We start from the raw sequence: 21,759 nt of genomic DNA, 5'->3' as shown, positions 1-21,759 counted from the left end.
GAAGATTTGACAAATCATTGTCATGGTTTCTATCCATTTAGCTCCGCTGTAAAACTTAATCTACAGATAGATAATCCTACAACCTGCCAGTTTGAACCAATTCATGATTTATCATAATTTTTTTTTTCAGACTAAATTTTAAATGAAAATAGAATATAAAATTCTCTAGACTTGACAAAGACCCGCTTCCTTTACATCAAACGACTAGCTGTTTTAATCATTTCCTCTACTTTTTCTGCGACATAAATGCGCAAGTCACTTTTGCAGATAAACCATAAATTCCAAATAACAAGTTTAAAAAAAAGACAAATACAGAGTGTCCCAAAAAACATGGGAATTCAGTGACGAATTCAATATCGTCTTTGTTATGAATTAGCATTGCAATACCTAATTTCAAAAGCAATAATATTATTATGTCTGCTAGAGTTTATTTTATGAAAACGGTAAAAGACTGTAAAGATGTGTCTATAATGTCTCCGCAAGATGAACAGTGAAGACGGACAAGTTTACTGTTTGTATACTGCAATTTTCTTGTTTTACTAAGTACAACCGTATGCAGTCAAAACATAAACAAACAAATTGTAAACATAGCAGACGAAACTCTTACAGATTACAGCTTTCTCATTAGGTATCACTATACTAAATCAAAGAATTTTTAAAAAAGACGATATCGAATTCGTCACTGAATTCCCATGTTTTTTGGGACACCCTGTATAGAATAGAAGTCTCATTTATTCTTGATGAGACAAAGCTTAAAGGGTACCGTTGTGAATTGGGCCCATGATGTAGGTATAGGTTATGCCTGACTAAAAGATACATTTGTAAAATAGAATGACATTTTACTTTTGATCCTAATCCAGCCTAGATCTTATATAAAGATTTGGGACAAATTTCACAATAGTGAACATTTTTAGGGTTCAAGACACCTATTATAAAGGAATGTTCCTTATTTTAAGGGTTTAAACTACATTTAAGACCGTCTATAGGACTGTTCCTTATTTCAAGTAGTTTAAACCATATATAGGACTGTAATTTAAAGTTGTTTAAACCAATTATAGGACTGTTTTTTATTTAAAGATGTTTAAACCAATTCGAGGACTGTTCCTTAATTCAAGATTTCAAACCAACTATTGAACTGTTCCTTACTTTAAGGATTTAAACCATCTATAAGACTGTTCCTTATCTAAAGTAGTTTAAACCATCTATAGAACTGTTCCTTAGGATAAGGATTTAAAACTTTAGAACTGTACCTTATTTCATGGATTTAAACGACCTGCAAGACTGTTCCTATACTTTAAGGTTTTAAGCCATCTATAAGACTGTTCCTTATTTCAAGTAGTTTAAACCATCTATAGGACTGTTCTTTATTTCAAGGTTTTAAACCATATTTAGGACCGTTACTTATTTAAAGAATTTAATTTTAAACCATATATAGGATTGTAACTTATTTCAAGGTTTTAAACCATCTTTAGGACCGTTACTTATTTAAAGGATTTAATTTTAAACCATCTAGAGGGCTGTTCTTTACTTCAAGGTTTTAAACCATCTTTAGGACTGTTACTTATTTCAAGGTTTTAAACCATCTTTAGGACCGTTAATTATTTAAAGGATTTAATTTTAAACCATCTATAGGTCTGTTACTTATTTAAGGGATTTAATTTACAACCATATATAGGACTGTTACTTATTTTAAGGTTTTACACCATCTTTAGAACTGTTACTTATTTAAAGGATTTAATTTTAAACCATCTATAGGTCTGTTACTTATTTAAGGGATTTAATTTTAAGCCATCTATAGGAATGTTACTTATTTCAAGGTTTCAAATCATCTAAGGTTTTATACCTTGTGTCACTGGTTTTGACACAATGGTTGACCCTGGAGAAAATGAATTTGATAAAGTAAACGTTTCGCTACTTTTCAGTCGGGTGCAATTATAAGATTATTTCATTAATAATTCGACCTTCTAGAATAATTATTTTCTAACTATCATTCATGTCATTTAATTATTTTATTTGTAGGTTCATATTCGGATAAGCTCATATCAATGTGGGGGTGTACTTTTAAACCATTGGTACATAGCTACTGCGGCACATTGTGTACACAGGTAACAGCACAGTACAGTACAGTATAGGGTGTACACTACGAACCCCCATATCTTTGGTAAAACAATGAATATACTGTAGTTTCGAAGAGAAATTTTTTAATTCCTTCCAGAAACTGCAGTACACTTTTTATGTAAACAACGGTAGGGGGTTTATTATTGTATATTCCTTTGAGAGTACATTGGGATTAAACCAAATTATGTATAGTTAAAATTATATTCTTATTTTATTGCGAACATTTAATACATTTTTAATTTTTAATTTTTAATTAGAAAAATGCATTTTAAGTTGTTATCCTATAAATTTATATTTTATATTTTACAGATATTTATATTTTATATATTTATATTTTATATATACTTATAAACTTTAAGTTTCTGTTGTAAAATCAAGCAAGGTGGCACGTGTATAAACTCAAAATTTCTTGACATAAAAACAACAGAATGGAAAATTCAAAATATGCTCAGCTTGCTCAACTAGCGGCTGAAACAAATCTAATCTAGAAGAGCTTGAAGAATTTATTTCAAAATATAAAAAATATCTAGGTTTCCGTAATTATCATTGCACCTCATAATTTTATATATACAGGGTTACCCACTAAAGATTTAAAAACGACCTAATAATCTTAAAATACAATGAACTAAAGGTTAAAGTCTTATCCTGTATGGATTGGATGACACTGTATCTATTTAAATATATGTATTTTCTTCCGGGAGATCGATATTTATTGTGTTGAAATATTTTATTTTGTTGTTTTCAAGTTCAGTTTATTTTAACGCATTGTAGGACAATATTTTCTTTATTTTCCTAACCTTGAATCTTGTTGAAATTATTCAACTGGAAATCATGGTTTTAACGGGATTATTAACAGGGTGGTTAGATTTCACAGAGAGCTGGCAACTTTTAAATGAGATGGAGTTGATCTACATACTTAAACTGACTAGTCGTAGCTAAAACTTTTTTTTAGCCCTTGCCCTAGACTCAAATTTTCTAATCACTATATCTTTACAACCTAATGGTGTAAACCTTTGATATTTCAAACTTAGATTATTTGATCTAACGTAATTCATAGTTTAAAATATCAAAGGACCACAGCATTGTGTTGAAAAGATAAATGGATTAGAAAGTCAGAGTTTGGGGCAAACATGCAATTCCTTTGTGAGTTAGACTGAACAGAAGTGAGTTTACTAATCTTTTAATCTCTCTACGAACTATATTAAACCTATATTAAAGTAAAAAAAAAAATGTTTTTAGCATTTTCATTTTCAAAAGCTATGTTTTGACATTTTCTTTTGTGAATGAATGGATCCCATAAAATTGACAAGTACTTGTAAGATTCCATAAAAAATATCTGAAAAGACAGCAGAAGCACAATCATATTTTCATATTTTCAATAAAAATTTGAAAAATTGAAAATTACGTAAAAATAAATTGGATCGACATCTCGTGAGTTTAAAAAAATAACCACATCAAGTTGAGGGAGATTTTTTTATTTCGGATAAATGATTTTTTTGTGTTTTATTCGGATCCACATAATGCATTAGATGTGTATATGTATAATGTACATAAAATACATAAAATAATAATACACGGTTCTCTACTTGAATATGTTTAGAGCAAAGTTGAATAAGATAACAGTACACTTGGGAGAATATGATACCAAGGATGGAGAAACTGAACCTCTAGACTCAGAAACATACAATGTTGATCATATTACTATTCATCCAGATTTTAGGTTAGTATTCATCTATTTCTCACTGTATTTAATACTTACATCTTTTATGAGTTGATTTTACGAATTTTAAGTAATTGAATGATTCGGCTAAAGATTACTTTATCTTTAACTTTAAGTCTAGTAGTGTTAAGATTGAATGGTTTAAACCCTGAGCCGGAGTAACCAACTGTAACTAGTCCACGCTTCAACAGGGATACAGGGACGCTTGGATACAGGGACACAGGGATTCAGGGACACATGGATACAGGGATTCATAGATACAGGGACTCATAGATACAGGGACCCATGGATACAGTGACACATGGATACTGGGACACAAGGATACAGGGACGCAGATATACAGGGATACAGGGATACAGGGATAGAGGGATACAGTGACACAAGGATACAGTGACACATGCATACAGGGACACATGGATACAGGACCACATCGATACAGGGACACCCCTCACAGAGATACAGGGACACATAAATACATGGACACATGGATCAGGACCACATGGATACAGAGACACATGGATACAGGGACACATGGATACAGGGACACAGGGATACAGGAACACAGAGATACAGGGACACATAGATACAGGGACACATGGATCAGGACCACATGGATACAGGGACACATGGATACAGGGACACAGGGATACAGGCTAGGAACTCATAGATACAGGAACACATAGAAACAGGAACACATAGATAAAGGGTCGCATTGATACAGGGACAAATAGATTCAGGGACACATGGTCACATTTACACAAGGATTCAGGGACACAGAAACACAAGGATAAAGGGACACAAAGATATAGGGACACAGGGAACCATGGGTGCAGTAGACAGGGACACAGGGAACCATGGGTGCAGTGAGACAGGGACACATGAATAACACAGTTATACAAGGACAGAGGGACACAAATCCAAGGAGTAAAGGTACGAAAGGGACACAGGGAAGTTGATTCTATTGGATTGAATTGGGACAAATTTAATTAAATACAATCTTTCAATCAGTTGAAATATCACCTGGTAGATCTAAGCTTCCTTCCTGAATTAAAGGAACTCAATAAAGTTAATTGAATTGATTTCAATGAATTAATTATTTCTTAATTAAGATTTAAACAAGAGGGTGTTGTTTTGTTGTTAACGAAAACCTGCAACAATTATGAATGTTTTTTTTTGTTTTTGTCTCATTAAAACATATTTATACACGTGAGGTTTGTGTTATCACACGGAACTTAGGATAACAATATAATAAACACAAAACACCATAACATTGTTTAACTTTTGAGATTCTAGGATAACACTTTTGTTTTTAAATCTACATTTACTATTTCAAAAATATAAAATATTCTATTTAATTTGAAATTTTTCAAGGAAATGATTTGTAAAAATCCACGAAATGTATTAAAAACCTGTTGTGTCCGGTCAAAATGTTGTTAAATCAATTTGCATTGGAACATTTTATCGCGGGAATCATATGAAACTAGAAAAAACATATTGATAAAAATACAAAATAAACAAAAAATTAAAAAACATGCTGGGGTATGGTTCATAATTCATTAGCTTACTTAATCAGTAAAAAAGCCACCTCTTATATTTCGCATTTTTAAATGCCTGAAATCAGATTTGTACGGCTTTTCATTGGTCGATGTTTCCAGCATCTTCAGAGTTATTCAAAAGTAATCAGCTTAATCCGTTTCTTTCTCAATGGATTACCAATTCAAAAGTTCCAACCTTTGGTGCAATATCGGAGTTTAACATTGAACATGATTAGGCCGTATTGTAGTATTTCTATATAATCTGAATTATGCAATTTGACAAGAAATTTGTTTTAAATAATTTAACATATGCTGCAGAAACCAACTGTTAATCCATATATTAATGCAAGAAAGGTAAGGTCAATGGCTGNGGAAAATCTATTTACAGGGTGGCGAAGATGTAATATCGCTTAGTTCTTTTTTCGCTTTAGTAACTTTTTTTACTTTGGTACCCTTTATCTTTCAGGAGGTACGATATGCACTTTTAAATTTAGTTCTCACAGTCTCAGGTTTTTAGGTAGACTACATCCAGATGTCAATAGATTAAATACAGTGGTAGGCGATTATATCAATATAATGAAGACGAATTTTTGTTCAAGTTCTGATTGTTAACAAGCTTTTTTTCGAATTACAAGTTAAAAGTAATCAAATAGAAGCTTTATTGATTGACAGCATTTCTTGACTTCTATGATTAAGTGTATCCATGTTGTTTAACAGCTTGATATAAATCAAAAATGAAATAGAAAGTCGTCTTCAATCTATTGATATAACCACCTACCACTGTTTAATATCTATTCTTTTTTTAGAGACTAAAGATTGTGATAGATGGATAATGTAAAGTACAAGAAGTCTAAATAATGTCTAATATCTGGTTTAAGTCTGGATCTAGTTGGTTTAATAGACTGTCACAAAACTCAAAGCTGATTTTTTATGCATGATGATGATAATTTTAGTAATGAACCATCTGAAAAAATTGCAAGTATCTACTTTCTGATAAAAAATCCATTCCAGTCTTTAAAAATAGTGCACCATAAGTGTTTCTTCTAAAAGAATTAAGTCTTTGTCACAAACTCTGATTTTCTAATCCCTATATCTTTGCAATCCAAGATATTTCAAGCTAAGAATTCTGTTAGATTAAACAATCTAAGTTCGAAATATAAACAGTTTACATTATCAGGTGTAAAAGATATAGGAATTAGAAAATTTGAGTTTGTGGCAAAGACTCAATTCCTTAGTAAATAATCCATTTATCTTTATCGTAAATTCTCTGATCACTCGCTATTGTTTAAACCATATTGCAAGATTGTTTAATGTTTATCCACTGTATCCCTGACACTGGACACATTCCAGACTTCTGGCCAAAGACATAAAAAGACTAGACAAACGCGTTCTGCATTCATATGTCTGCTACAAAATATGCACTGAAATATATGGTTCATGATAGATAGATATTCTTTACACTGAAGGAAGCTGAATCTTGAAATATATGGTTCATGATAGATGGATATTCTTTACACTGAAGGAAGCTGAATCTTGAAATATGCGGTTCATGATAGATAGATATTCTAAAAAGAATAAACATGGAATAAGCATATTTTCGGCAATAATTCTACAACTCTGAAAATCTGATTGAAATATCTCTGTTTAAATAATGGATGAAAGTAATAATATATTGCAGTTGGTTGAATAGTTAATATTTTAAATTTATAATACATAACTGTTTTAATATACAAGGGCTGAAGGGCCCGGCGTTGCCCGTGGAAAAAAATTGAAAAAAAAATATTTAAAAAAAATGTTATAGAAATTTTTTTTCGATTTTTTTTAGCCTATAACACAAAAAATGTCAGCCCATTCGGTCCAGCCGTTTGGCCGGCTATACGCAACATATATATATATATATATATATATATATATATATATATATATATATATATATACGATGTATATATATATATATGTCTTGTTTTATTATACAGATATTTACGTCAAATTAAAGTAAATTGCAAGTACGATTGAAATCTTACATGTTTTCAATTAAGGCTCTTCTTATTAAAGAGTTATTGAGAAGAATAACATGTTTTGAACTAGATAAATTAACTCAATGTCGCATAAAATTTACGTTCTCCTTCTGTCTAGTTGATAGTGTATTGTGTAATATTGTAAACATACAGGAATCTGCCGTCATAAACTTTTCGTAAATTCAATTATTTATTTATTCAATTCTTGGACGCTTGGTTTATTTGATGACACAGTATTAATTTTTCCTTGTATTCTGACATCCTACTGTCTCCAGTATTATCACCCACCAGGAGATATCTTTTAGTTGTTATCACGACTCAGAAGAACTTAGCATGTGGACCAGATTTTATCTAGCCCGTAGCTAGGATTTCTAACACAGGACCAAAAAGGAAGAATATTCTAACCTGTGGACAAAATTTGGAGTCAATCGATACCTTCTACTGTTTTAAATTGCATTTGCTTGGCTACACAGGCCAGATTAATTCGAACATATTTTTATGAAGCTTACTTTACAAATATTGTGTTACTCAATCCTCATTTGCTCCATAGCATGTTATATATACCCCAGGTGCTGATTTGTTTATGCTGTTTAGATACATGCTCACACAGCCTGACCGTTATTATGTTTAGATACATGCTGACCCAGCCTGACCGGTATGATGTAGCTCTCCTACACCTAGAGAGACCTGTCTTCTACCAGGAGAATATTATTCCAATCTGTCTACCTCCGCTGGATATTCCGCTAGAGGTAATATAACAATCTTCCGCTAGATATTCCACTAGAGGTAATATATACATCTTCTGCTAGGTAATCCGCAAAAAGTAATCTATCCATCTTCCGCTAGATATTCTGCTACAGGTAATGTATCCATCCTCTGCTAGATATTCCGCTAGAGGTAATATATCCATCTTCCGCTATATATTCCGCTAAAGGTAATAAATCCATCTTCCGCTAGATATTTCGCTAAAGGTAATATATCCATCTACTGCTAGATATTCCGCTAAAGGTAATATATCCATCTTCCGCTAGATATTCCGCTAGAGGTAATATATCCATCCTATGCTAGATATTCCGCTAAAGGTAATGTGTCCATCTTACGCTAGATATTCCGCTAAAGGTAATATGTCCATCTTACGCTAGATATTCCGCTGGACGTTCCGCAAGAGTTAATCTATATAAATTCTACGCTATATTTTGCTAAAGGTAATCTATCTATCCTACCGTTAGATATTCTGCTAGAGAAAAATAAAGGTAAACAATCAAATTTTACAATAAAGTAATAAATATTTCATTTGAAATAGTATATTTACTATCCTCCGATAGAGCCAATCCAATTTGTATGTATCTATGTATCTATCTTTTTATCTATAAATCTATCTATCTATCCACCCATATATCTATTTCTCAACAGTGAGAACCAGAAAACTGTTAAATAAGAGGCGACATTAAAGGGAGTGTTCGCGAAAAATGAAAGGGGGTATAGGCTTAATGCGATAAAAAAAGCGCCTTTGATCGCTACTAATCTTACTTCTATCTGTTGCGTCTATAAGGAGAAAATTGTTAAAAACGTCTCATACCGAATAACTTAGCGTCCATACAAATTGAGAAAATAGCAACATACGACTTAGACCGTAAAAAAATCAAATTAATTTCAAACAAATCATTCAGACATTACAACCTATAGTCATCGATTATCTTTCGCCACATTTGTATATAGTTTAAATTTTATAATATTTTTAATTAATTTGTTTTGAATTTGATTATTTCTCTTGCGGCTTGCGCAACTATCTAAGAATGCCGCGGACCACTCACATTTTTCGAAATCAGTTAAAACGTTCTCTAAAAAAATAAAATATGAGACGTCTTTAACAAGTTTCTCCTTATAGACGCAACAGATAGAAGTAAGATTAGTAGTGATCAAAAGCGCTTTTTTATCTCATTAAGCCTATCCCCCTTTTATTTTTTGCGAACACTCCCTTTAAAGCAATAATAAAGTGAATTTGATGTTGTTACAAAGCAAATAGTTTTACTAGTAACTTAATAATTCACTTGTTAATAAGTTTGTCTATTAACACTGCACAATTCCTGTGTTTTATGTTCATTTGACTATTTAAAGTCATGACTTGAGTATAAAAATTCCTTTCTTGTTCCAGAGTTTTATGCATAACTATTACTTTATTTATCAACCTTTCTATCTATCTATTCACATCATATCCTCCGCTGTATAAAAATTGATAATGGTTCAAAAACTAAAATTGTTGTGATCAACTCCTATGTTCAGGGTAAGGTCGGACTAGTGGCGGGGTGGGGTAAGACGGATAACTCCTTCGGTAAGACCGGAACTAATATCCTGCACAAGGTTCTAGTTCCTATAGTAAAGAACGAGGAATGCATCAAGTGGCATGAAGACAAGAATATTATTGTTCAGGTTAGTTCACCCTTTTCAAAATAGGGATCCTACTTTTTGCTTAATACTTTGGATCCAAATAAAAATCATGTATAGATAATGTATGTAATATCTATAATAATTCGGAATTAAATTTTTCTTATTCCACGGGTAAAACCGGGAATTTCAGCTAGTATGTAATATAAAGATAATATATGTAATATTTATATTTTCTTTGCTCCTATATATTGGGAATATAAAGATAATATATGTAATATTTATATTATCTTTGCTCTTATATATTGGGAATATAAAGATAATATATGTGATATGTATATTATCTTTGCTCCTATATATTGGGAATATAAAGATAATATATGTAATATTTATATTATCTTTGCTCTTATATATTGGGAATATAAAGATAATATATGTGATATGTATATTATCTTTGCTCCTACATATTGGGAATATAAAGATAATATATGTAATATTTATATTATCTTTGCTCCTTTATTGCGAGTATAAAGATAATATATGTAATATTTATATTATCTTTGCTCCTATATTGCGAATATGAAGATAATATATGTAATAATTATATTATCTTTGCTCCAATATATTGGGAATATAAAGATAATATATGTAATATTTATATTTTCTTTGCTCCTATATATTGCGAATATAAAGATAATATATGTAATATTTATATTATCTTTGCTCCTATATTGCGAATATGAAGATAATATATGTAATATTTATATTATCTTTGCTCCTTTATTGTGAAGCCCTGATATATTTCACGTCCGGTCAAGAAGAAATATGAGATCATAAAAGTCATAAATTGACATGTTGATGTATACAGTGTTGATGTATACAGTGTTTTCGACCAAAAATTCATGAACTCACCTGTTATCAATTTTACATAGCATCAGGTTAAATACTACTCCTCTTTTTTGAATTCTGAAACACAAAACACTGAAACACACAACACCCTGAAATACAAAACCCTGAAACACACAAAACCCTAAAACACAAACCCCTGAAACACAAAACTATGAAACACAAAATTTTATACTCCAGGAAAAATAATGTATTATCAAAAACAAATTAAATCGATCCGTAAGCACAAATGTTTTACTATCTTAGTACAATTTAAAATGTAATTTATATAAAAATTATATTAACGTAAAACAGTATGTAAAAAAATTGTGAAATATTTATTAGATCCGGAAATATAAATATTTATATTCAAATTTTACAAATACTGACTTTTCTTGGATAGCTAATTGATTTGAAATTTAGTATTCTTAAAATTTTCTTGTTTTTTTAAAGTATATTTGTAAAAAAATTCTAACATATCTATATATATATATACTTATATCAGTTTTTTTTGCAGATTCTAAAAGTAGAGCACAAGAGCTTTCTAATGATGTATCATTTGTCATATTTGGACATAAAACATGGGATTTAGAGGGGGGGTCAAATTGACCCCCCCCCAGCGTATCCTGGTTTTCAAGTACCCCAGCGGGGATAGGGTTAAAAAATGTCAGCCAATTTGGTCCAGCCGTTTGGTCAGCTATAGCTAACATATAAATTTATATATACATGACCAAAGAGCTTTATTATATAGAAGATAAGGTAAAGACGACTTACAGCACTGTTTCTTATTATTATCATTATTATTTTTATCATAATATTTTTGTTTGTGTTTTGATTTGTTTGTATTCGAAACTAAAATTTAATATTCATAATACTTTTAAGCTTCTTTAGATTAAGTTTAAAACTAATGGATGTGTTTTAATTTTAATTGGATTAGTTTCAAAAGTGACGTCGTAGTTGTTGAAATCTACTAAGAGGAGGTCATATTAAATAAAAGATTAGCCTCGACCAACTTTCTTGACGTCCTTTTATAAGTTGTAGTTAAACCCCAAAACCTAGATTAACTTTTTTCTTATTCAAAAGTTTCCATTTGAGGTTAGGTAGAAATAACAATATATCTCTATATGCTTGTGAATATTAAGCAAATATCTAATAAATGCACTAACACAGGATATAGAGGAGTAAATGCCTGGAATAAGGTCATGACTTAGGTTGCTCAGTTTCCGGCAGAGATCAATTATTTTCGGATAAGGATTTTAATTTCTAATTCTGGTTCTCAGTTCAAAATTTTTACGGAGAAATCCATCCCAAACTATGTATAACTTATTCTTGAAATTGCATTGAAATACTAAACTATTATCCTAAGTTAGGAAACTATCAAGAAAACTAGAAAAATATCCTGATTTCTGGAAAAACATCTAAATTTTTCGAAAAATATCTAAAAGAAATATATCAGGGGAACCAGAAAATTTTCAAGAATTCTGGAAAAATATCAAGTAACTAAAAGATGAAAATGAAAACTATAGAAAAATATCCAGGAAACTAAAAAATATCACGGAAACTAGAAAAATATCAAGGAAACTAGAAAAATATCAAGGAAACTAGAAATAAATCAGGAAACTAGAAAAAAATCAGGAAACCAGAAAAAATATCAAGGAAACTAGAAAAAAATCAGGAAACTAGAAAAAATATCAAGGAAATTAGAAAAAAAAATCAGGAAATTAGAAAAAATATCAAGGAAATTAGAAAAATATCCAGGAAACTAGAAAAATATCAAGGAAACTAGAAAAAAATCAGGAAACTAGAAATAAATCAGGAAACTAGAAAAAAAATCAGGAAACTATAGAAAAAATATCAAGGAAACTAGAAAAATATCAAGGAAACTAAAAAAAAATCAGGAAACTAGAAATAAATCAGGAAACTGGAAAAAAATCAGGAAACCAGAAAAAATATCAAGGAAACTAGAAAAAAATCAGGAAACTAGAAAAAATATCAAGGAAATTAGAAAAAAAAATCAAGGAAACTAGAAAAATATCAGGAAACTAGAAAAAAATTAGGAAACTAGTAGAAAAATATCAAGGAAACTAGAAAAATATCAAGGAAACTAGAAAAATATCAAGGAAACTAGAAAAATATCAAGGATACTAGAAAAATATCAAGGAAACTAGAAAAAATATACTAGAAACTTGAAAAATATCCAGGAAACTAGAAAAAATATACAGAATATTACACATCTATTCACGAATCTAGGGCCTGGAATATCTATGAAAAAATTTCCAGACTTCAATTGTATAACGAAGAAATAAAATATCTTCAAAAGCAATTATTTTATATAAATTGGACATTGGCCAGTTTTTATAAAATTCCTTATGTGTATCGTATTAAAGACATATCAATTAAGTTATTTAACAAAAAATTCAAATAAATTAATATTCAGTTTGGCTCAAGATAACAGAATACAATAATATAAAAAAACCTAAACCTGGAAGTGAAAGTATATTTTCCAAAAGTAGAAACGTAAATGACAAGATTTATTTTAAGTTCTTATCTGAAAATAAATCTTTCCAGTTTTCCCGATCTATCTTTATTTTCATCACAACATTACAATAGGATAGAAAACAAGGAAATCTTTGAGGTGAGAGGGGGTAGGGTATTGGTTCGCTTCACCTACTTTAACACTATTTTTGATTAAATTACCATGGAGGACATTTTAATAAATCTTTCGTTAGTGTGATGATTGAGCAGGAGCAGAACATAGAAAACCAGACAGGGAGGGAAATAAAAAGTAAGGACATAAAAAGTAGAAAATAGGAAGTCAAAAAAGAAAAAAGTAGACAATTAAAAAGTAGAAAAGGTAGAAAGTAAGAATGTAAGGTAGGAAATTATAAATGCCTTAAATGAAATTAGAAAAGTAGAGAACTAAGAAAGTAAGAAGAAAGAACATGAGGAAAGTAGAGTAGGAAAGTAATTTAAAAAATTATTAGAAACTAAAGGAAGAAAGGAAAGAAAGAAAATAGGGAACTAGCAACGTAGATAAGTAAATATTGAATAAAAAGAAAAGTAATAAAGTAGAAGAGAAGGAATAATAAGCAAGATATATTCATGGGTTGACAAAAGAGGAAAGCAGAAAGTGCGGTAAAGGGCATGAGGAAAGAGTAAAGTGTGGGAAAGGAAGTGAGAAAAGAGGAAAATGTGGGGAAGGAAGTGAGGAAAGAGTAAAGTGCGGGAAAGGAAGAGAGGAAAGAGTAAAGTGTGGGAAAGGAAGTGAGAAAAGAGGAAAATGTGGGAAAGGAAGTGAGGAAAGAGTAAAGTGCGGGAAAGGAAGAGAGGAAAGAGTAAAGTATGGGAAAGGAAGTATAGAAAGAGTAAAATGCGGGAAAGAAAGTGAGGAAAGAGGAAAATGTGGAAAAGGAAGTGAGGAAAGAGTAAAGATGCCGGAAAGAAAGTGAGGAAAGAGGAAAATGAGGGAAAGGAAGAGAGGAAAGAGTAAAGTGTGGGAAAGGAATTGAGGAAAGAGGAAAATGTGGGAAAGGAAGTGAGGAAAGAGGAAATTGTGGAAAAGGAAGTAAGGAAAGAGGAAAGTGTGGGAAAGGAAGTGAGGAAAGAGTAAAGTATGGGAAAGGATGTGAAGAAAGTGTGGGAAAGAAATTGAGGAAAGAGTGTTGGAAAGGATGTGAGGAAAGAGTGTTGGAAAGGATGTGAGGAAAGAGTGTTGGAAAGGATGTGAGGAAAGAGGAACAGAAATGTTGGAACGGAAATGATGGAAGAGTTGAAAAGAACGATTTATTTTTTCTAATTTTTCAATTAAGTAAACACCTTCCGTGTTGACGGTCTGTAGTTGGCACGGTGCATATTAATGCAAAAATGCTGCAATTTTTATTTCTGATATTCATATTGCTAGAAATTGACCTTGGTTCAAAATTTCGTGATATTTATGTTTGTGTTTATTTTAATCGTTTAATTTCTGCTCCCTGATTCTACACTTCACGGTGTAGTTACAGTGTACAAACTTATGTTTATGTTTATGTAATTACAAATATAGTATACACACAATGTTGACCTTCTAAACATGACTAAGAAAAGACGACCAAGCTTGGAAACCCAGCCTTGTCTGGAAACTAAACATTCTTTATAATAGTCAACAAACTTAATTTAGAACTTTTAAACCAAGCTAAAAACCTACTCACGGTTCTCTTGAGTTCCACAATCTAAATTTAAGAAAAATTGGCCCAGGGGATCCTGAGCCCGAAGTTAAAAAAAGTATCGTAGAACGAAACTCCCAAGTTTCCTTATTGGGGTCTTAACATTTGTGTAGATTTTGATTTAAGAGATTCGAAAAAATGGAGAATATAAAGAAACTAAAAAAATTATATTTTATAACAAAATGTGGATTTCAACAAAACTACCTAACCCCTTCGTAAATCCCGGGTTCCATAACGATACCCTGTCTTAAGTTTTGGGCTCTGGGGTTATGATACGACATACAAGCAGACAAAATTAGACAGACAAACAGATATTCCTACTTTAGATATAAATGTATGATGTGCTTTAGTTTAACACAACGTAATTAAAACCGGTTGCAAAAAGAAAAAGAAAAAATATAATTGTCTGTTTATTGTTTACTGTCATGAAATGTATTTCAGCAGTTTTTTAAAACTAGGAATGCATTTTCAATTTCATTCTTTGGCATCTCTAAAATGTCATGTTTCGTAGGACACATTGTTTGTGAACAGTGTTATAGTAAGAGCCCTAAGGGGCACTTTACCAAACATAATTTCTCAAAGAATTTTGCTGAAATGAACTTCCTAAAAAATTGTTAAGCATTAAACCTTTTATAATTATTTGCATCAATTTTGGAGGCTTAGTCGATGTTAAAGTGTCTCTACGGCTTGACTTCTATTTTTGCTCAATAACTCACTGATACTTTATTGTGTAGGCCTTTATTTGCATATTTTAGAACTTTAAAGCACATTTTACTAGCTTTAGTTTTCAGAAAGTATTTGGAAAACATTTTCTATAGATTTTTGCTTGAAAGCTTGCTTGTGCCCCTATCCGGTCAACCAATCCTGTTCTAGAGTTTCCTAACTAAATGTTACCATATCCATATTCAAATCCTGTTCTATCCTAAAATTTCCTAACTAACTGTTACCATATCCATAACCATATCCTGTTCTATCCTAAAATTTCCTAACTAAATGTTACCATATCCATAACCATATCCTGTTCTATCCTAAAATTTCCTAAACTATTTAACCTAACTCAACTTCCACAGCAATTGTTCTCCAAAAAATCCGCCATTAAGAATTGTACATATCATAGTATAGTAAAACCTTGATATTTCATGATATCTGTAATTTATTTTGGGAAACTATAAAATGTTTCTATTTGCTGCATCATGATTGTTGATTTTCGTAGAATTCTGATAATTAGTTTAATGTAAAATATTATTGACAATTTTCAATCATCTGTTTAGTTCATAGAGTTTGATTTATATTTTATTTTAAATACTAGTTATATCATATGGTTGGTAAACAAGTATTCCCCTAAATATAGTAATCTATCTTTTTAAAAGCGCAAAAATGTTTTTTTATAGAATATATGCAATATATGATTAGTATGTTTGAAATATTTAAAAATTGTGTTTATTTTTTAAATGTCTAATGTCCTAAAAATATTCTTCATCCACTTAAAAATAACATATGTTAAAAGAGACCAGAAAAAGTACGAATGTATGAGGGGAAAGACCCATAATTCTTAAACAGATGGCAGTCGGTCGAGCTAAGAGAAGAATAGTCTTAATAGATAGATTCTGCAGTCTACATTGATTACTTGGAATTAAGAAAGTTCTACATCGTCCCTGAGCGAAAACTGAACCTATACTTGCACCCTTACTTGATCTTGACTTCTTTCTCAAGGACGGTTCCTCTCAACCCGGAGCCAGCCTTTAATAATTCATTCCACACCTTTCGACCTTTTGTATGCATACAATATATTTCAACCTTGCTCCATACCCCACCCCTACTCCTACTCTTCTAATATCTAGTTCCTGCTATCCTTTTAGACGTATTTCCTTCTCCCTTCTCTGTTATACCTAGCTCCTGCTATCCTTCTAGACCAAGATCCTTCCCCCTACTCAGTTATACCTAGATCCTGCTATCCTTCTAGACCTAGATCCTTCCCCCTACTCTTCAAATATCTAGATCCTGCTATCCTTCCAGACCTAAATACTTCCACCCTGCTCTGAATATACCTAGATACTGTTATCTTTCTAAAACTAGATCTTCAATCCTGCATCTTAATCCTTCAATCTTTCTACCCATCTATCCTCAATCAAATATTTAAACTTAAATCCAACTGATTTCAGGCCTTTTCTCATTAGCTCTCTTACAACCAATACTCTTATCTTGTCAAGGACTAGAGTTGTGCATCTAATCCATAATTTTACGTTAATACATATCTTTGTAACCTTGGCCTTCCCGGGAGTTTTACTTCTTACGCCTTTCAATCAATTCTACGAGACTACGATTGAATTATTTTGAAAATCTTTGTAGGATAAGGACAAAAAGATAAAAATTAAGGAAGCAGGACGGATAAATCGGAAACCAGGACGGAAAGGTTAAGTTTTAGGACAAAATTAAAAGATGTTTAGTATGTGCGTTTCTTCATACTTTCTACTATAAACCCATGTAATAAAAGTTCTATTGAGTTCTGTGGAATGACGTGATTTAGGTTGACAAAACCTTTTTTCTCATAATCATCGTTTAATAAAATTCCAGATTTAAGAGAAACAGACACGTTAAATAAACACGTTTGATTCTTGCTTTATGTAGATGATAACCTTCACTGCGCTCATTACAGTCGTGAGTACTCTGACCCCCCCCCCCCAGGAATTGCAGTCGTTAAGGTTATTGCACAGGGTGTCCCACATCATATCGGATCGCTCAAGGCTTTAAAGTCCGATTTTCTGGACTAATCAGAAAATGAAAAAGAAAGAATCATTTAAAAAATTTTATAAGCATAAAATAAAAATTTGAACGCAAAAAACACCAGGGTTGTATCATGTGCGTAGTTTAGCGTTAAAGCTGGGAGATAATCCAATATCATATGGAACGCTCTGTACAAAACAATCCGAATGTAATCAACAACAGTTAACTCTTTTCTCATGTCTTAAACAGGAGCGTAAGGCGCATACACATTCTTTTTAATCATTCTTTGTTTCCCTGGAAAGTTTAATGATTTTATCCTCTGACTTCTAATTATTTATGATCCAGGATGAACTTTTCATTAAACTCTTGAAGCTAGAACGGTTTGGAAGGTTTCTCCGCAATTTTTCTAATTAATTTGTAGATTCGAGGATTAAAGGATTTATTTAATGATTGGTTCAAGTTCAAGGTTCAGAAGATACAATAATCCTTGGTCATCAGATATATCATGAAATCAATATTCAGGGTGTTCCACGAAACATGACAGTAGCAAGATAACTTGAATGTCGTCCTTGATATTTGAAATGATATGCAGCATTTATTAGTGATTTTTGATTAATTTTTATCATCCTTCGACAGTATTTTGTTTTATTTAATAAATTGAAATCTTAACAAAATTCTCAATATCTCCTGTAATATTTAAAGCACAAAAAAGGATGATAAAAATCTTAGGACTAGCATTTTGTGGTTATTATTTTAAGAATCATACATGTGAAACAAGGTTAATGACTGAATGTCTCAAATAAAACCAAAGATCAAAGACGACTTTTGCCATGTATCGTGGGATGCCCTGTATCTATTGATATTTATTATATCACCATCCTATACTGCTGGGCAATTTCTTAGACGTTCTACCATAAGAAATCGGCCTTACATAAGTATACTGTATTCAGTAATCTGGAACTGTGTAGTGTGTAGTGTGTACTTAAGAAACAGGGTTATCCACAAAGGATGAGACTTCAGAGACGATTTTCAATATTTTTTCTCTCAACGAAAGTAAAATTGGTTCTTACAGTGCCAAAATATTTTGGACACATTTAAAAGACAATATTTAAGACAAAGATTAATGCCTATCGTCAGATTTTCATGTCATTTAAACTCATCCTTAGTGGCTAGCCCTGAAACCTATCAACTCGATATATATATCTGTGTCCTCAATATATACATCTGTGTACTAAATATATAAACCTGTGTTCTATATATATAAATCTGTGTCCTTTATAAATAAATCTGTGTGAGGAATACATTAACCTGTGTACCTAAAATAGAAATATATGTTCTCAATTTATAAATCTGTGTTCTCAATATATAAGTCTGTGTACTCAATATAAAAATCTGTGTAAACAATGAATGAATATATTTTCTCAATATATAAATGTGTGTACTCAATATATAAAACTGTGAATTCAATATAGAAATATGTGTTCTCAATATAAAAATCTGTGTACTCAATATATAAATCTGTGTACTTAATATAAAAATCTTTGTACTCAAAATATAAATCTGTGTATAACTGAATATATAAATCTATGTACTCAATATGTAAACCTGTGTCCTCAATATATAAATGTGCGTACTCTAGTTGCACTCTGAGATGTTCTGTGCTGGACACAAGAAAGGGAAGATGGATGCGTGTCTAGGGGACTCCGGGGGACCACTCATCATACATTACAACGGAAGGTAAACCTTGTCTATAGACAACATATCTTCTGCTGTATTTCCGCATTCCAAAAATCAAATGACTCGTAAGGATTTCTGATTTAAAAAGGCAGCTTACCTTACTCGTGTATATTTTTGACATAATTACTTGAATAGTTAGGACAAAGGAATTGATTCTTTGCCACAAACTCAAAGGAACTGAGTTTTTGCTACAAACTGAAATTTTCTGATGCCTATATCTCTGCAACCGGATGGTTCAAACCTTAGATTAATTGATATGACAGATTTCAAAGTTTGAAATATCTAAGGTCTATGACATTGGGGTGCAAAGATATCAGGATAAAAAATAATTGAGGTTGTAGAAAAAACTCAATTCCTCTCTATTCAATTTACCTTCCTAAGGTACCAGGGTCGTTTTCATCCAGAGTTCCTTACTTAGAAAGTTGTCTGAAAACGACCCTGTTACCTTAGAAACACACTTGTCCTTCCTTATAACGGAATGATAAATATTTTTAAGCAGTGTACATGCGTCAGAACAGAAACATAACAAGGATGTTTGGGTTCATCTAACTATAGAGAGCAATCATTCACTAGTAAGCCAAACTACCTTTTTTAATCAGAAATACTTACCAGGTATATGACTTCCGCGGAAATACAGTTAAGATATATCAGGGTTAAGTCTGAGGTTGATCTTTCTCTGATCTTGAACTCTAGATACTCTAGGTTTCAATAGAAGACCTTGGTTTCTTGGGTTTATTTCAGGGATTGTAACGTAATTTCAATTGACCTTTTATTTGTGCTGTGCCATGTACGATTCACCACTTTACCCTTTAAATCTTGGTCTGTGCATCGACCACGAAGAAATCCCTATTTATCCATATAAATATATAAAGAGCAAATCAAAACTCGAAAGAATTGAGTCTTTGCCACAAAGTTTCCTAATCCCCATTATGATTGTTATAGGTGGACCCTGATTGGGATTACAAGTGCAGGGTTCGGGTGTGCAGTGGATAAACAACCAGGGATATATCACAAGGTTAGAGTTTTCATATTTCTCTAGTTACAAACTTAACAACGGATATTTTAAAAATAAAAAGAAATAAAAAAATATAAACTTTTCAAACATTTCTCCAAATATTTTTTTTGGGAAAAATTATTTCCCTATTCCCTTCCTTTTCATTTCCTCTTTTTTTAGAATTAGCGGGAAATATTTCCTTCTCAAACACTGTTTCGTATTTTTTTGTTATATTTCATAAATAAATAATTTCATAGTTACTTACTTATTTTTTCCCAAATGATGTGGTCTTACTTTTAGTTCTTCCTTAAGTTAAACCATTTATTTCGTTTTAGTTCTTAATTATTCCATATAATATTAATTTATTCATTGGTTTCTAAACCCAATTATTTTCCTAGATTGGAAAAACAGCAAACTGGATTCTTGGACAGATATCACCCTGAACCTTTCGTCTCCGTCCTACAAATCTGTCCTACTGCAAGATTGGTGAACCAGGCCAAGTATTAGATGTCAGAAATCTGTACTGGTCGGATCAATATACACAAACATCAAATAATTCCCGTGGTTTTACCAGAGATCCAACCTTCCACCAGATAACCTTATACCAGATACAATATTAAATCTTGTAGAAGCAGGCCAGAATGGATCGTGTACAACCAAACTATGCACATGTGTCCAACCAGGCTACATTTTTTGCATGAAATGCGCTGGGTCTACTACACATTGGGTTCACTAGGCGGGCTGGTACAAGTAAACGTTTATGAAGTACGATTACAATAGACCTGTAAATCCTCCTACTGGTTAGGATCAAGTAACGATTGGACTCATGTGTATGTCAAGATGTTAAATAGAACACCAGACTCTGGTTCTTGTAACAGAAAATGTTTCAGCAAACCAGATCAGATCATACCAGAAAGTTCTCATTTGTTCAAGCGTAAAATGATCCTAGGTTCCAAACCAAGGTCGGAATTTATCCAGATTCTTTCATTTAGAAGAAATTATTTTCAGTATTTATCTAGAAAAGATATTTGTAGTGTGAGTAAACTGCACTTAATCAGTGATTTAAGTCCCCTGGATTTAAATAGAAAGACCTTGTAATGCCAAAATTCACTTCTCGTAGAAGAATCAGAAAATATTTTCTGTTTAGAACCTTTTATACTCTCTCTTAGATTAGTGATTTAGTAATTATTTAAGGAACAATATGTACAATTCTAAAATAGATTAGTGTCAAGTCAAATATGTAAATAAATATTTGTTAAGCTTTATTAAAAGATTTAAAAAAATTATTTTTGTTTTATAGTTAAACTTAATTTGCCGGAGGTTATTTATATTTGCTCAAAGGTTTAGTATTAGATTTCTTTTTCTGGTGGAAGGTTTAAAAATGAATATTATTTTTCTGAAAGGTTTAAAAATGTATATTATTCTGATGAAAGGTTTAAAA

The 21,759-nt window shown here is 31.4% G+C and overlaps 1 protein-coding gene across 1 annotated transcript in view; it reads left to right on the top strand.

The window, feature by feature from the left end:
* LOC111706509 (serine proteinase stubble) overlaps positions 1-21,581 on the top strand; it is a 30,193-nt gene extending 8,612 nt beyond the window's left edge. Inside the window, exons 4-10 of the mRNA XM_023479400.1 lie at positions 2,020-2,105; positions 3,719-3,838; positions 8,023-8,140; positions 9,675-9,821; positions 19,227-19,324; positions 20,267-20,339; positions 20,717-21,581. Of these exons, the coding sequence (XP_023335168.1) occupies positions 2,020-2,105; positions 3,719-3,838; positions 8,023-8,140; positions 9,675-9,821; positions 19,227-19,324; positions 20,267-20,339; positions 20,717-20,761 (687 nt within the window). The 3' untranslated portion in view covers positions 20,762-21,581. The remainder of the gene's footprint in view (positions 1-2,019; positions 2,106-3,718; positions 3,839-8,022; positions 8,141-9,674; positions 9,822-19,226; positions 19,325-20,266; positions 20,340-20,716) is intronic.
* The last annotated feature ends 178 nt before the right edge of the window (positions 21,582-21,759 follow it).

The sequence above is a fragment of the Eurytemora carolleeae genome, unplaced genomic scaffold (genome assembly GCF_000591075.1).
Source record: "Eurytemora carolleeae unplaced genomic scaffold, Eaff_2.0 scaffold736, whole genome shotgun sequence".
NCBI classification, from domain to species: Eukaryota; Metazoa; Arthropoda; class Copepoda; order Calanoida; family Temoridae; genus Eurytemora; species Eurytemora carolleeae.
This window is presented reverse-complemented; position numbering and strand designations above follow the sequence as displayed.